The sequence below is a fragment of the Myotis davidii genome, unplaced genomic scaffold, assembly GCF_000327345.1.
Source record: "Myotis davidii unplaced genomic scaffold, ASM32734v1 scaffold453, whole genome shotgun sequence".
NCBI classification, from domain to species: Eukaryota; Metazoa; Chordata; class Mammalia; order Chiroptera; family Vespertilionidae; genus Myotis; species Myotis davidii.
In genome coordinates this window covers 2,446,093-2,463,262 of record NW_006285234.1, presented here as the reverse complement: position 1 = coordinate 2,463,262, position 17,170 = coordinate 2,446,093, and the positions used below count along the sequence as shown (strand labels likewise).

Below are 17,170 nucleotides of genomic sequence, written 5' to 3'. Positions count from 1 at the left end.
GCCAGGGTACCAGCTCTGGGTCGAGCAGCTGCCTGAGCCTGCTGATCCAAGACAGCTGTTCTGCATAGGAATTAGAGTTATTACCATGCTTTAGCTGGTGTGAGCTGTTACCAGCCCTCAGGGGGCTCTGGCTGGTCCAAAGTGTCACAGCCAGTTAGGACCCCACGCTGGTGGCAGCGCCCCTGTTTGTCAGGGAAACAGGTTCACTACCCTAAGGAGCCTGTCCTGTGGGGGTCCCTTGCCAAAGGAAGGCTAAGTATGAAAACAATGGGAATGTTAGTCATTACCCACAGACGACAGCTGTTTAAGGAGTCCTGCTTCTAGCCCTTTTTTGATTAAAAATGATGACTGGGGGCTGAGGGAGAGAGGGAAGGCAAGGAGAGAAGATGTGAAAAATGATTAATGTAGTTATTAGAGAAAAATACTATGTGACAGTAACAAATGTGTTTAACTTGGGACTCTTCGTTCCCCATATGTAAACAAGCTTTCTGTCCTTTTAAATTCTTTAATGGGCTCCTTCCTTTGAGCAGGTGTATTGTACCTGCCCTCCACATGGCTACTGCAGAGGTGGACTTTGGGCGCTGCTTCCTGAAATACCCGTATGAGAAAACCATCGAGCTTGTCAATCCGGATGACCTCCCAGGATGCTATGAGGTCCTGCCCCAGGTGAGTTACTGGATCCTTTCTCAGTGTTGATTTTTCTGCAGTTGGATTCCTCAATAAGAAAGAGATATCCTTCTCAGGAGCCATATTCCTAAACACGTGACCTTGTGTCATTCTGACTTTCAACCCTGGGATAATCTGGGGATGGGGTCATAAAGCCACAGCTGGCTTGCCACCTGCGTGGGTGAGCAGCTGCAGGTATAAGCAGTTGCTAATTTCCCAGGAAAATTGCCTTTGACAAAGAAAGCGTCAATTAAGCCAACACGCAGAAGTTGCACCTGCAGATAATTGCCTGGGAATGAACCATGCATGGGGAATGAGGCAGAGCTGGGGGTTTTCATTGATGTCCGTGGCCGTGACGTGAACCGCTTCACTAAGATAAGGTAATGCAATATTTATATGCTAGACTAGAAGGCTAGAGATATACAGGAGTGAGAAAGGAGAAAGTGCCTCTTAATATTTTATGAAATAGATTGTCCACACGCCACTTCCCCTGGCCAGGTGGGAGACTAAGCAGTCAAATGCGCATGGACTAGAGACTTTAAAAGATCTGTGCAACCCAGAGGAATGGAAGGTTCCTAATGGGATGCAGCTTACCCAGAGTGCATTTGGGTTTAAACTCAGTTCTGTAAGGACGGTACTCTGATTAAAAACTCATGCAGACAAAATCGAATGGGGTTTTTTTTATTTGGCTACAAGTTCAAAATGAGTTAAAAGACCAATGTGGGGACCACAGAACCAAGGCAGGCTTAGGCCCATCAGAGAACGCGTTTAGCCAGAGAAAGGAGGTGGCCGCCATCAACACAGAAATTTGTCTTCAGGTCTTGACATTGTATTTTTGTAATAGAAACCTGGGTAGAAAAAAATGAATCGTGGTCCAAGTAACCAGAGTGGCAATCTATGTGATCTGAAAATCCAAATCATATGAGGGGCATACGTAGTATTTAATCTGGAACAGACAAGACTTAACCCTGCCAAAATAGCTACCCTTCGAGGGGCTGGTATGTAAAAGAGGGGATTGCAGTTATTTGGGGGGCTTCTCTGAGACAAAACCAGAGCCAAGGGCGGGGGGCATAGGGGACAACTTCTCCAACTTTCAGATGCTTAACGGCACAGCAGGCCAGCCCTGCGCAGTGCAGGTCACCTCGAGATCTCTGAGCAGAGCCTGCATCTGGGGTGATGGGGAAGGTATTTCTGCACAACTGGGCTGGGGAAAGGGTGAGGTGCTTGCCTCAAGCACAGCATTTAAGGTAGAGCCAAAAAAATTCAAAATAATCAAGATTAACATTTTGATGCCACATTTTATGAAATGAATATTAATGAAAAACCCATGGTGAACGAAATATAAAAACTTTAATAAAGACAGAATCAGTATTACTGGTTTTCCTGTTGCCTCAAGCTCCAACGAGGCCGGACAGGGCGCAGCTGCAGAGGGACCTGCAGGTAGATGAGGCCGCGTTAACCCAGTCCAGGCAGGGAAAGACGGCGGGGTGCTCCCGTCAGGTGACACCTGCATGCTCTGCCGTCCTCTCCAGGAGCCGAGCTTCTGAGGAGTGCTTCCCAGAATTCCCTAAACATTTGGCCATGGGGTTTTTAAGGTTTTGTTAGTGGTTGTTGTCATTGTCCAAGAGCTAGTGATAGGCTGGGCAGTGTTCATTGGTAGATACTGGTCAACATTCATTCATTTGCCCACCTGTTTCCCCATTTGAAAAACATGTTTTGGGCCAGAAAGTGAGCATTGAGAAGAGGCTCAGGTTGTGCCCTAATAAGTGTCCAGCCCATGGGTGACGATGGACACATCGATAGTGTGGGCTGTGGAAAAGGACTGCAGGATGCTCAACTCCAGGGCACTGTGGAGTCCTGGGGGAATTAGGGTGAGGGTGCAGGCAGGTCGAAGGGAGCGGGCATTCCAGGAAGAGGAAACACGTGCAAAGGGCTGGAGGTAGGGGCAGCACCGTGTGTTCGGGAAGTACCAGTGGCCTCTCTTGGTGGAACACAAAGGGACGAGGTGGAGGGAGTGTGGAGGGCCAAGGTAGGGAAGGTGGCCATGGGCAGCTGCTGTCCTGAACTGATTCATGTTGCGGATAATCTCTATATCCTTTGTGCATTTTGAATTTAGGGCCTTATGCACCCTCAACTCAACCAAACTCCCTTTTGGCAGAATTGGGGTGCTCATCTCTACATACTTGCTTAAACAATGAGACATTTCTGAAGAACCTCCATGGACACAGGACAACACTTGTTGCAAAATAATCTAATCTGCTATTGATTGTATACCCTGCCAGGGGCTTGCTGATCTCTCTGGCTTGTCTCTCCCACCAGATAGATGAGGACTCGCCCGCTGTGTTGCTCTCTAGTCCCAACCCCTATGGAATCATCCCTCCCCAAAGCACCGTCCACATCCCCCTGATCCTGGAGACCCAGGTCACCGGGGAGCACAGGACCACGATTTACATCTCGGTCTTCGGGAGCCAGGACCACCCTGTGGTGAGAGACAGTCTTCAGATTGCAGTCACAGTCACATTGCTGTACTTCTTACCAAACCGCACGCCTCCGCTTTTAAGGCACAAGCCATATCTGCATGTCCTCCCGTTGTTTGTCGTTGTAGAATTCTACACTTTCACTCCCTGGTAAAAAAAAAAAAAAAAAAGAGCAGTACGGTACTGGGGGAATCTATTTGCGGTAACTCCAAAAGAGTGGTGTTTGTAGCACTTTTTCTGAAACCCCTTTAAGGGGGTTTTCCCACAGAGACATGGCTGACCCTCTCCAGACCTATCAGGTCTGAATCTCTGCGAGGACAGCACACCTGTGTATATATTTAAAATGAGTCATTCTCTTTTTTACAAAAATATTTTTTTATTGAAAATGCAGCTCGTGTGAGGGCCACTTGCTGAGCAGCCAGCACTTTATGAAAGAAAAAAAGCCCCTTTTCTGGCTGGGGACACAGGGCGAGGGGCTTGGAGCAAGGTGGATCCAGCTCCCAGCCTGCACCACTGTGTGCGGCGGACAGCCCTGTGTGCCACTAGACAAGCAGCAGAACTTGGCTCAATCCAGCCACTTCTGAGGTTTTTTTAATATACTAGTATATATTTTTATAGATTTCAGAGAGGAAAGGAGAGGGAGAAAGAGATAGAAACACCAATGATGAGAGAGAATCATTGATCGGCTGCCTCCTGCACGCCCTACACTGGGGGTCAAGCCCTCAACCTGGGCTCGTGCCCTGACCCAGAATCGAACCGTGACCTCCTGGTCCATAGGTTTATGCTCAACCACTGAGCCACGCTGGCCAGGCCACTTCTTATTCTTAAGTGCCAGTCCTCAGCCCCGTGCTGAGTGTCCTTGAGGCTGGAGTAGTGGGTGGCAGCTAGAGGACCGTTATCTGGTTTCCCCTCGGTGCACAGCTCCGGGCTGACCCAGGGAAGCTGACCACTCTGGAGGGAGTTCAGACTGGATTCAAAGATCTGACTGGCAGGCTGTCCCTGTGTCCTCTGACCGCAGAGTACCGGGGGAGGGAGGTCGGTCCTCTTGAGCCCCCTTTGTGCCCCTGCTTCTTGCTGAAGAGGTAGCTAGAAACTTCTGTTTCAATCGAATCGAAAGGCCAGCCGTTTTCTGCTGTTCCCGTGTTCCCTCTGTGTCTGGGAGCGCAGGTGTGCCAGCTGAGGAGCATCGGAGAAGGCCCGGTGATCTGCGTCTCTCCCCACCAGGTGGATTTTGGCAAGATCTACGTCCTGACAGAGTCCTCCAGGGTCATCAACCTCTCTAACCAGTCTCTCATCCCTGGATTATTTCGGGCACACATGGTGAGTAGGCGGTGGGATTCCCGTGTGATTGACATACAGCTCTGCCTTTGCAACAAGCCTTTATAAATGACCACCAGGAGCAGACAGTTACCTGGTTCAACTGCATGCAACTGTGTCATTCTCATCCTCAGTTCCTTTTCATGGTAGTCATTCTGTGGACTAAGAAAAACAATATGCATGTGGTTTGGTAAACAAGCAAGTACATTTACTGCCCCAGAGATTCCCTTAACTGAGCTGCACCTAAGCCCAGCCCCACATCTCAAGAAAACACCTTTTACATGTCTCTGTCACTGAAAATGCTTCCTTATGTGCAATTTGAACCCTTTTGGCTACACATTTGTTGGTATGCTTATTTTTATTCTCTCTTCCTTCTAGCAATAGTTTAACATAGTGTATAAGGATGTATGAAATACAATAAATAGTATTTGCCAAAGGTAGAAATTAAAGAGTGAGGCAAAGATAGATATAAAATAAGTCTGTCTTATTTCTGTGTATTTTGTAGTGACAGTTAGATTTGCAGGTCTTCTACAAACTAATTTTTGAACAGGGATAATATATTCTTTTTGCAGAATTTAGGAATTTCTAATCCAGTAATTGAAGTATTCTTGGTTTTGGAAAACATTTTCTAAATTTAAGTATAACAGTAAAAATAGTATAGCCCTTCTCCTATTCATAAATTATTGACATTTGAATGAGTGCTAACATTTGATTTTAGTATTTGTCAGATATTTTTAAATTTTATAAAAGTCCCTGTCAGAATGTATAGGATCCTAGTTTTCTGCTGACTCATGACAGCTCCTCAGAGTCATTGGTCCCAATTAGCAGCCATTCACCATGATCATTGTTCCATTTTATCACCTTTTGTCATTGCTCCTTGTAGAGACAGCCATTTCCCAGTCACTGCTCTTTTTAACATGAGGCTCAGACACAACCCCACTCTCCTTCCAGTGCCTTGTGGACCTTGTGTAAAGAATAATTAAAGAAAATTCCTACAGAAAAGATGCCTTTGCTAGTGTTTATCCAATTAATTGACGTGTTTGGTAGAAAGCATGGGAGTTGATGGGTTTGGTGAATTACTTAGGAAAAGTTGCTCCAATTCAGTTTCTTAAAAAATATTTTTTTATTGTTGACAGTATTACAGATATTGCTGACAGATATCCCCCCAACTCCCCCACTTTGCCCCTCTCCACCCAGTCCCTGCCCCATCCCAGACCATCCACACTATTGTCTGTGTCCACGGGCTATGCATATATGTATATAAGTTCTTTGGTTACTCTCTTCCCATCTCCTCACCCCTCCCCTCTGAGCTTCTTCAGTCTGTTCCATGCATCCGTGCCTCTGGATCTATTTTGTTCATTAGATTACACATATAAGTGAGACCATGTGATATTAGTCTTTCTCTGACTGGCTTATTTCACTCAGCATAAAATTCTCCAGGTCCAACCATTCTGTCATAGAGGATAAGAGATCCTTCTTTTTTACAGCTCCATCGTATTCCATCGTGTGAACATACCACAGCCGTTTTAACCACTCATTTACTGATGGGCACTTGGGCTGTTTCCAGATCTTAGGAATTGTAAATAGCACTGCTATGAACATAGGGGTGCATACATTCTTTCTGATTGGCGTTTCAGGCTTCTTAGTATATATTCCTAAAAGTGGGATTGCTGGGTCAAACGGTCGTTCCATTTTAAATTTTTGTAGTAAATTCCATACTGTTTTCCATAGTGGCTGCACCAATCTGCGTTCCACCTGCAGTGTATTAGCAGAGGGGAGGGGTCATCCTCTCTCCTCTTTTGGCTGCCAGTGAAAGTCAGCCCGCCCTCCCCAGCTGTGGGCCCCCCCGTCCGCCATCTGTCCTGCTCAGCCTTGCACATCAGGACAGACAGTGATTCGATTCTCCCTCAGGAAGAAACATCTGTTTGTTTTCAGTTGGAGGGGCCTGGAGATGGGAAGCTGCAAGCCCGCCTTCCCTGTGATGTTGGGAAGATAAATGACCCAAAGAGCGATTTTGAATTTCTCAGAAATAAATGCTATACAAAAAAAATTGATTTTTTAAAAACACTGAATTCCTTGGTATAATATGTGTGAAGATTGTATTTTTTTTTTTTTGTTCCATTAAAGCTTAACTTACCCTGAGAGTTAAAAAAAAAAAATTGATTAGTAAAAGAAGAGTGTATTGTGGCCGGGAGCAGTAATTTCTCCTTTGCTGTGGAATGCCTGAAATACCAACCTCCCCGAAGGCTTCCCAATGCAGACTTAGAACAATAGAGCGAGTCACCTTGGGTTTGGAGTTAAAAAACGCCAGACTGTGAGGCAGAGCACAAAGGCCCTCTTGGCAAGAACTCGCGGGCTCTGCTTGTACGCACAGTGCTCCTCCGGGAAGACGGATGTCCTTCTTCCTGGTGACACCAGAAATGAGGGCGAGAAAATGGTGGCTCCCCAGGGCCCGGCCTTCAGTGCTGGGCTGGACACAGACACCTTGTTTGCCTGGGTGCCCCTCGCCAGGTAGAGCAAGCGCCTTCATTCATTGCTCAGCACCTGGTTGAAAGCATCTGGAGTCCTTTCCCTTTTCCTCTGGGCTCCAATGCAGCCTCGGGTACCGTTCACTTGAGAACGTGTATGCAGATGTCAGCGGCACCTTGGGATCCAGCGGGCGCTGAAACATCTCCACAGTGACCTCCTGCCTCTGTGGTCTGCGGGAGAAGCCGTGCAGTTAGATTGGAGTTTTCAGGATCCAGGAGACAGGAATTCTGTGTCTCATTCAGGTGTGGCACTTTTTAGGCATCTGTATTCTTGGTCACTTGCCAGAGCCACACGCAGTGGTGTGGCATCAAGGGAATCGTTGGGCCTTTACATCTCCTGCAGACCCTAAGCCACCCGGTCATTTCTTCGTTGAAATGGGGACCCCCTTTCTATATTTACTTGTTTATCTGCCTGTCTCCTTCAAATGACAGGGGTCTATGCTTTGAGTTCCCCACACCTAGCAGCAGGATTGGCAGTTATAAAGATGACAGTATAATGACGTTAATTATGACTAATGTTTGTGTCGTTCTGTTTGCAACTTTAGATGCTGCATTTCATTTACTATGACTCTGAGAGAAATACTATTATAATGCCCATTTTAACCAGGTAGAGACAGAGGAGCAGACAGGTTAAATAAAGTGCCTTAACCTGAAGAGCCTGGTCCTGACTCCTGGGGGTCTGATTCCAGACCCGTGCTCTCTTCCCTGGGGCTGCTGTGCTGCCTAACTGCCTAATCAGTGGTTATACTAGTAAAAATGAACTTAGAAATGGTGAAAGGATTTTGGTTTGGGGTTCATAAAAGACCCTTAAAGATAGACACCTAGCCCGGCCAGCGTGGCTCAGTGGTTGAGCGTCCACCTATGAACCAGGAGGTCACTGTTCAATTCCCGGTCAGGGCACATGCCCAGGTTGTGGGCTCGATCCCCAGTGGGGGTTGTTCAGGAAGCAGCCGACCAATGAGTCTCTCTCATCATTGATGTTTCTATCTCTCTCTTCCTCTCTCAGAAATCAATAAAAATATATATTTTTAAAAGATAGACACCTAGAAAAGCAGGTTTTGCTAAAAGAAAAAGGGAAGAAATTGAGCATTTCTGAAATAGACAAAAGGACCAGACATTCTTCATTTTATTTAGAAAATATGTTGAAATGTATATATGCAAAGAATCTCTAGAATGTCATTTTTCAACCAACTGTAATTCTTTCAATTATGTATTTGAAATAATGGCACAATCTCCTTCCCACTTTTTTGATCCTTTGTAATATAGTATGACAAAACAGTCAGTTCACATATGTAAGTGAGTATAAAAATTTTTCACTACTATAGCCCTTAAAAGAGATTTAAATACAAAGTTATGACCCAAGGCTGAAACCCTGGTCATGTGCCCTGACTGGGAAGCGAACCAGCGTGACCTCCTGGTTCATAGGTTGACACTCAACCACTGAGCCACACCAGCCGGGCACGTCATGACCCATTTCAACAAAATAAACAGACAAACTCAGAAGGAGATTGGCAGGCATTTTGCATCCGTCCATGATAGGAGATAGTGAAATTGTAGGCATTTGGAGAGCTCATTTTTAGCTTGTGGTAGCAGCTGGTTTGCTGAGATTAGTAGCCACATGACGCTATCCCTACCCACCCGAAGCTCCTGTAGATCTAGAACTTAGTTCTCCCTTTACTCCCTTTGCTTTATTAGTGCCAGAGAGATTTCTAATGGACAAGCAATAATTCTCCAAGGCTTTTTGATAGATGCTGCTATTAAGATATTGCACCCCATAATGTGCGGGAAGCGAAGGTAGAATGAGCTGTCCCTCAGCCTTCAGAGGGCCAATTAGCTCTGCCCTCAGAATACCCGTTACTTTGATGGAAGGAAGCAGGTAAGGGGAAAAAAAGGTATAAGGAAAAGGAAAAGAAATGGGCATGCATCAGAGACCAAATACAGTTGTTTAGTTGTTGTTTCTGAGGGTTTTGCAAAATAGTAGCTTTGTTTCCTAAAACATACTCAGTCATAATCTCCGGTTTTTAGCTCATAGTGAAACCCTTCTGTTGCCTGTGATTGATTCATGCCGTAGGACTTTCTGTGTCCTCAGCACAGCCTATGCCCTTTAGGTTTGCAGTGTCCACTCTGAGGTTACCCATCAAGAACGGCAGCCCCTCCGTTGTAGCTCAGAGTCTGTACTGTAATCAGTCCTCTTCTGTTTCACTATGGAAATATTTGATTTTAGATGTCAGTGTATATTTAACACATTTTTTAAATACAGAAAAATTCAAGAGCTGCACTTGGCTCTCAGATCTAATGCATGTTAACCTTTCCTGCTCTTACCTCAGGTCTTTTATTTTGAAAAAAAATCAAATATTGAAGTTGGAGTTTCATATATTCTTTTCTGCCAGCCTCATTTCCTTCTCTCCCCAGAGGCCACCTTACCATAAATGTGATGTTTGTCCAGGCCATGCTTTTTTATATCTTATTTCAGGTATATGTGTATTCATAAATACTGGATAGTGGTATTTTGTTGCTTTAAAAATGTCTATAAGTTGTATTACTGCGCATAACAGCTTACCACTTGGTTTTTAGACTCAAGATTATGTTTCTCATATCTATGTTAATACATAGAGACTATTTAATTCATTTTAGGGGCTCTGTGTATTCCATTTACCAGTAGTATGTTTGTTTCTTTGCCTAGTTGTCAGTTGGGTTATTATAACAATGTTATAGTAAACGAAATATGTCCCCTTGTATACATATTAAGCTATATGTACTTTTGAGTGTATATATATATATGGGTATATATCTAGCAGTGAGATTGTCGGGTCTAAAGACAGGTGGATTTTCAACTTCATTCAATATTGTCTAATTACTCCGCACTGTGCCCTTGCGGGAGTGTTTGAAATATCTCTTTCTCTAGTAGGCTAAAACCTAGTATGGTCAGACTTAGTTCTCACTACTCTGAAAATGAAATATAATTTAATTTGTATTTCCCTTGTTACTACTGAGGTTGAAACATTTTTTTATCTGCATATCCTCGTATGCCAATTATTTATTATCAATGATGTATTTGTAGATGTTCTTTATACATTGTGGATACTAACCCTTTGTTTATAATGGAATTTTAAATATATTTTTAATTTTGATGTCAACTTTGTGAATCTTTTACTAGGTTTCTTGTGTCTGTTTTTTATTTGTGGTTTAAGAAGTGTATCTCTGCTCTTCTATATCCACTGAGCCAAACCAGTTAGGGCTATTTAGATCATTTTAGACACTTATTTTCCAGGTCTGTAGTCCAGCTAAGTATATCTTCTTACCTAATAATAGACAAACATGTAAATTGACCATACCTTTGCTACGCTAACTAGCCAATCAGGAGAGTATGCAAATTACCCTAACAAAGATGGCGATTAATTTGCATACATAGGCTCCAAGCAGTGGAGCGAAGCCTGACAGCCCGGAGCCGGAGCAGTGCCGCCGGCCCCGGGGGCGGCTCTGGCCAGAGCCCAGCTAGAGCGAAGGCCTGGGTGCCGGGTGCCAGAGGAAAACCGGTGCCAGCAGCCAGGGGAAAGGAAGGCCTATTGCACAATCTCTTCGTGCAACGGGCCTCTAGTTTTTATATATAATGTGAGTGAAGTCTGTTTTTTTCATAAAGAAAGCCAGTTGTCCTATCACCAGTTACTTAAAAGTTCTTTCATTTTCCACTGATTGGTAATGCCTTTTCTGTTATACTTCAGAGCTAATTTGTGCCTGGGTATATTTCTAAGCTTTTTGTTGTATTCCATTTATCTACCCCAGTGTTAATATTCACTGTCTTAAATGGTAGTTTTATGATAGCAATAATAGCTTAACACATAGTATGTACTAGTCTCTATTGTTACTCTTTTGTGTGTATTATTTTATGTAATCCACAACAACTTGATTAAGTGAATTTTATTATTATCCCTATTTTACTTATGAGGAAAATGATGCACAGGGGTGATGAATAAGTAGTCCAAATTATACAACTAGAAAATGAACGGTAGAGCTGAATGCTACTTTGTTATCATGAACAGATGCTGAAACCTAATGCATCTTCCATACCTGGTCAGATTATATGATCTTTCTGCTTTAATCCTGCTAGGATTTCTTTTGTGCCCTTTAATAAAGTCTTATACATCCTTTGTCATCTCTTCAAAGTTTCTTCTCATAAATGGTAGCTTATTTTCATTGCATTTTCTAATTTTATGTTAATCATATACAGAAGACTATTGAATTGTATATAATCCATTATATCCATCTTGCTGCACATCTCTTAATTTATTCTAATTGTTGGTACACTCTCATCTGCAGGCTTCCTCCCCAGTCTTTTTATCTCACTCCTTATTCTTGTCTCATCATGTTGGATAGGATCGTCAATGCAATATTGAATAGTAGAGTAGGTTAGAATGGGCATCTCAGTCTTATTCCTGACCTTAATGAATAAGCGTCAAAATGTTTATCACTTTAAGCAGAATACCTCCTGGAGATTTTTGGTAAATACCTGTGTCACATTAAGAAATTCTCATCCATTCCTACTTTGTTATCATGACCATATGCTTAAACTTAATGCATTCTTCATACCTAGTCAGATGATATGATTTTTTGCTTTAATCTGTTAATACAGTGAATTAAATTATTAGATTTTTCTTCTTGTGAGCCATCTTTACATTCTTGAGATGAATCCAACAGTTACATTATTGTTTGAATACATTGCTGGTATCATTTCTATCATATTATTTTAGATTTTGTGTCTGTTTACAATTTTTTTTCGTTGCACTTTTCTGGTTTGGATAGCAAGAATGTTATATTCTTATAATATGAGTTAGCTTTACCTTTTCCCCAATATTTGAAAAGATCTTTTTATCATCTACATAAAGTAGGATCCATTCCTTGATGATAAAGCTATTTAGTCACAGGATCTTGGTGTGTTTATTGAGGGAGGGAGGTGTATAGGAAATGGTAAGGAAATTTTATATAATGATTTTTTTCTATAATGATTACTCAGACTTAAATTTTTCCAAAAATTTTTCATTTTATCTAAGTTTTCAAATGTATTGGCATAAAATTATTCCAATATTTTCTTATGATTTAAAAATGTTCGCACAGTAATTTCTGCTCTTAGTTTTACCATTTTTTTCTGTTGACTTTCTTTACAATTATTTTGTTCTCTTTAAATCACCTTAATTTGAATGTTTAACTTTTATATTTTAAATGTTAGTTTAATAGTACATTTAAAGTTTATAAATATTCCCTTTATGTAACACACATTTTTATTAGTAATACTTTGTATTGCTATAAATATTTTATAATACTGACTGTGATTTTCTCTTTAATATGTGATGGAATATAGTTTTAATTCTTAACATCTTTATAGAATTTTAATAGATAACTTAAAATTTAACTATATTGAAATTGGAACACATAGTTTATATGACCCTTAGTCTTTAAATTTGTGTTTTGGGGAACATAGCTATGGTTGGTCATTATAAATATTTTATATGACCTTAAAAATAATAGATAGATTCTCTAGTTATTGAGTTTAATATAATAGAGTAACCATCTATCTGTCTGATTGTATGTTTGTATTAGATCAAGCTTATTGATTGGACTTCCAAGTCTTCTACAGCCTTACTAGTTATTTGTATATGTTTCTGATAGAATTTTATCAAAATCTTACTTTTCCATTTCTCCTTGTAATTATGTCATGTGTTTCATGATTTCATTTCTCCTTGGTATATTATTCCTTTTGTCATGATATATGTTGCCTGATTGTAATATTATTATACCAACTTTCCTTTAGTTTGCCTTTGCCTAGTATATCTTTTCATTTCCTTATTCTCCGATTTGTGTGTATGTATATGTGTGTGTTGATTTAAAAACCTAATGATAGACTCTATCTTTTAATGGATAAATGTATTCATTTTCTATTTCTGCTGTAACAAATATACTACCTTATCTTTAGTTCTGAAGGTCAGTCATCTAAAATGTGCATATCAGGCTGTGTACCATTTTGAGACTCTGGAGGCGAATCTACTTCCTTGCCTTTTCCAGCTTCTGGAGGCCACCTGCGTTCCTGGGTTCGTGGCCTCTTCCATCTCCAAGGCCAGCAGCAGAGCATCTTCTCTGCTCTGACCTCTGCTTAACCTGTATGTCTTCTCTGACCCTGACCCTCTTGCCGCCTTATCATGAGAACCTTTGGATTACACCGGGCCCACACCAGTAATCCCAGGATAAACTCTTCATTTCAAGATCTTTAATCACATTTGACAAGTAAGGCAACATATTCACAGATATTAGGGATTAGAACGTGGACATCTTTGGAAGGCCATCATTCAGCCTATCATACCAAGACTGGCGCTTTAAAGTTTATTGTGATTATTGATATATATGGACTCACTTCTTTAGCGTGTCATTTTCTATATACTATGCTGTTTCCTTCCTTCTTTACTTTTCTACCTTTCTGCTTTGTATTGGACCAGTAAGTTTTCTCTAAGCCCTCATCCAACCACGTACATGTTTCCTGTACTTGTTTGGGAGCTATAGATTTTATTTATTTTATTTCTTTAAGTAGCTTTACTTACATTTTTAACAGATAAATTATATCTCTTTTTTTGCAAAAATGGGAAAGAATTGAGCACTTGGTTCTCCTCAAGAATAAGACTAGTACCATATCAGACAGTTTTTATCTCTTTGCCTGTTCTCACTCCCATAATGTTTTCTATTATTGTGTAGAATTTTGTGTCTTCTTTATCACAAACTGGTTGATTTTTGTCAGACAAAAATTAACTACTCACTAGTTACCAAAATGCTAATTTTTCTTCGTTTTTTCTTATTTTGCATATCTCTCTACTTCCTTCTTAATTTATATTTCATCTTGCTAAATTATGTCCTAAGCTCTAGCATAGAGGTCCAATAGTTTATGTATGTTTGACTATATTTTGATTTTACCTTCACTCTTACATAATAGTTTAGCTAAATATAACATTCTATTTGACAGTTTTGTTTTTCATTGAAAATTGATCTCTAGAATTATTTGTTGCTGATAAAATTCCACTCATTATTATTCCTTTATAGGTCATTTGACTTTCTCACTAGTTTCTATTAAGACTATGTTTTTTTTATTTTTGACTTTCTTAAATTTCTCTTTAATGTATCAGATGATTTGACCCTGAAATACTAGAAATTTTTTGAAATTATCTCTTCAGATGTGTTTTATTCTGTGATTACTTCTATTTTCTACTTTGAGAAAAACATCCATATATGTATGCATATGTGTATGTGTGTATACATACATATTCACCTATGTTCCTTTGCAACTCTACATGCCTACTTTTATTTCTCATTTTTTAAATTTCTATTGAATTTATGGGGGTGACATTGCTTAATAAAATTATATAGTTTTCAAGTATACAATTTTATAATACATCATCTGTGCATTATATTGTGTGTTTAGCATCCAAAGTCAAGTCTTTCTTCATCATTTATCCCCCTTTACTGTCTTCTACCTCCCCAACCCCTTTCCCCTCTTGTAATCACCAAACTGTTGTCTATGTCTATGAGGTGTGTTTTTTGTGTGTGTTTTTTTTCCTTAATCCCTTTATCTTTTTCACCCAGGCCCCCAAACACCTCCCCTCTGGCAGCTGTCAGTCTGTTTTCTGTATCTATGAGTCTGTTTCTATTTTGTTTGTTTTGTTCATTACATTCCACATAGAAGTAAAATCATATGGTATTTGTCTTTCTCTGACCGGCTTATTTCACTTAGCATAATACTCTCCATCTAGGCTGTTGCAAAAGATAAGATTTCCTTCTTTTTCACAGGTGAGTGGTATTCCAGCTTTTTTATCCACTCATCTACTGATGAGCACTTGAGCTACTTCCAAATCTTGGCCATTTTATTTCTCATTTATATCTTTCATCTCTTCATCTCTGTGCTGCCTCCTCAAAGACATGGTCTAATTTACAAATTCTATCTTTGATTCTGGCAAGTCTAAAGTTTAACTCATCTATTTACTTTTTTATTTTTATTTTTCAATTATAGCTCTATTCAATATTACTTTATATTAGCTTCAGGTATATAGCATAGTGGTTAGACATTTATATAATTTATGGAGTGATCCCCTTGATAAATCTAGTACCTACTTGGCACTATACATATCTATACTTTTTAATTTCAGTGGTTATTTTTTTTTTCAATTTCAAGATTTATGATTGGTTATTCATAACCACAATTCTTGATTTATGTCTCCATGTTTTTGTTTCATAATCCTTGTTTTATATACATTATCCTAACCTGCATCTCTCTGAGGACTGCAGGCAAATTTTTAAATCAATTTTAGTTAGTTCTATTGATTGGTCAAGAATGAATTCATTCACTGTTGTTTGCAGCTGTCCTTCTTAGCATCTAGAATTTTAAGTGATAGATTAATCTGGTGTGGGATATGTTTTTCTCTCACCCTCAGCATTTTTCTCCCTCTGTAGCATTTTTTTACATTTGCCTTCACCCAGGACAAATATCACGAGTCCAGAATCAAGTGCTGAGCTTTTTCCCAGGGGGATATTGGAGAACTCACAAATTCAGACATTGCATTGCACAGTGCCTTGGCCTAGTCTATACGACAGTCTCTACTTCACCACCATCATGCCCGCCACCACTGGCACAAGTCTGTGTGTAGCATATAGCCTTCTTCTAAATGCAGGGAAGCGCTCTTGGCAAGGAACCTTGGTCCTTGCACACACTTTCCCACAGAATATTTTTGGTTTCCATTTTTTCTCCCTGAGCTTCCTGTACAGGTTTCAGGACCTAGAGCCCAGGAAGTCCGTGGCTCCCCTTTTTGTCTCTGTTCCACTTCTGGTCCATACAGTGCTTATCTTGGTTTTTAGTAACTATGCCTGGTTCTTCGTTTTTGTAAAAAATTTATCTCTTTTTTTTTTCTGTGTGTTAGAGTGAAAAGCATGCTTTAAAGCTTATACACTCATTGATTTATAGTCAGTCCTCAACTACTTTTTATAGTACTTTATACAGGGTGGGGCAGATGTAGGTTTATAGTTGTATGTGAAACAGTTCATTCTTGTATTATTATTTATTAATTATTGTATTATTTTCCATATGAACAACTGTAAACCTACTTTTGCTCAACCCTATAAATGATCAGTGAGCACTTACAAAAGGATGCCCAAATGTGTCTTCCGTTGGCATACGAGCAGAGTTCTTCTGTCTTGGCCTCAATTGTAACATCTGTAATATAAACTCACAGGAATAGGCAGGTAAGAAGAGAACAACATTCTAGTCTATCACTGTGGGCATCTGTTCTTTTACCACATGAAGTCATAGCCATTCTGAAATGGCTTGTGTTGCTCCTGACTTACACCAAGAGACTCACTCAGTGACAAGAGGATACCAGTGGCAAGAATATCAAGAAACTTCCAGAAGGAAAGTTTGTGCCTGACAACACGCTGTGAGCCTTTCATCTCCACCCTCTCTCACCACCTCTTTTACTTTGGCAAAGCTAAGTGTGAAACCCCGACGACAGATTTCAGCAGGTCGTGTGGATTATACACTACACTGAGAGAGAAGGAACGCAATTGATTGAGTGTTAGATGATGTGATTGGTCAGCACCTTTCCTGAAGTTGGAATGACAGCTCTAGTGATTGAATATGATTCGTTGGAGTACAAGCTAAAGCCAAAATGAAAGATGGAGGTTTGGTTCCCTTGTCACGAATGAGCTGTCCAGAAAATAAAAGAAAAATGTATTGGCTTCCTGCATGCTTTGCAAGTCTTTTCATCTTCATTCTGCCTGTTCCAGCTTTTAATTAGCTTCAGCAAATTGTTTTTTTTCCTAATTAATTATTATTCAGGCATACAGTTTATACTTGTCATTACAGAGGGAGATAAAGGTAAAACTTCCTTTATATGGATCAAATATATTCTTGTTCAAATCCCACCTTTCCTCCTCCATAAAAACGTATAACTTCTTCCCCATTACCAGCATCATCATCAACCCAACTGTTATGGATTAAATACCCACCTCAAAGTCAAATAATGAAATCCTAATCCTCAATGTGAGAGTATAAGGAATTGGGAGATAATTTGGTTATAAGAGTAGAGTCTTCATGAATGGGATTAGTGCCCCCATAAAAGAGACCCGCCCTGCTCCCTCACTCCCCGCCCCTCCCCC

General features: G+C 40.5%; 1 protein-coding gene across 1 annotated transcript in view; it reads left to right on the top strand.

Annotated features, from left to right (window-relative positions):
• The window catches only part of HYDIN (HYDIN, axonemal central pair apparatus protein), a 361,269-nt gene that overhangs the window by 156,985 nt on the left and 187,114 nt on the right, over positions 1-17,170 (top strand). Inside the window, exons 17-19 of the mRNA XM_015558788.1 lie at positions 531-666; positions 2,986-3,150; positions 4,311-4,463. Coding sequence (XP_015414274.1) covers positions 531-666; positions 2,986-3,150; positions 4,311-4,463 — 454 coding nt within the window. The remainder of the gene's footprint in view (positions 1-530; positions 667-2,985; positions 3,151-4,310; positions 4,464-17,170) is intronic.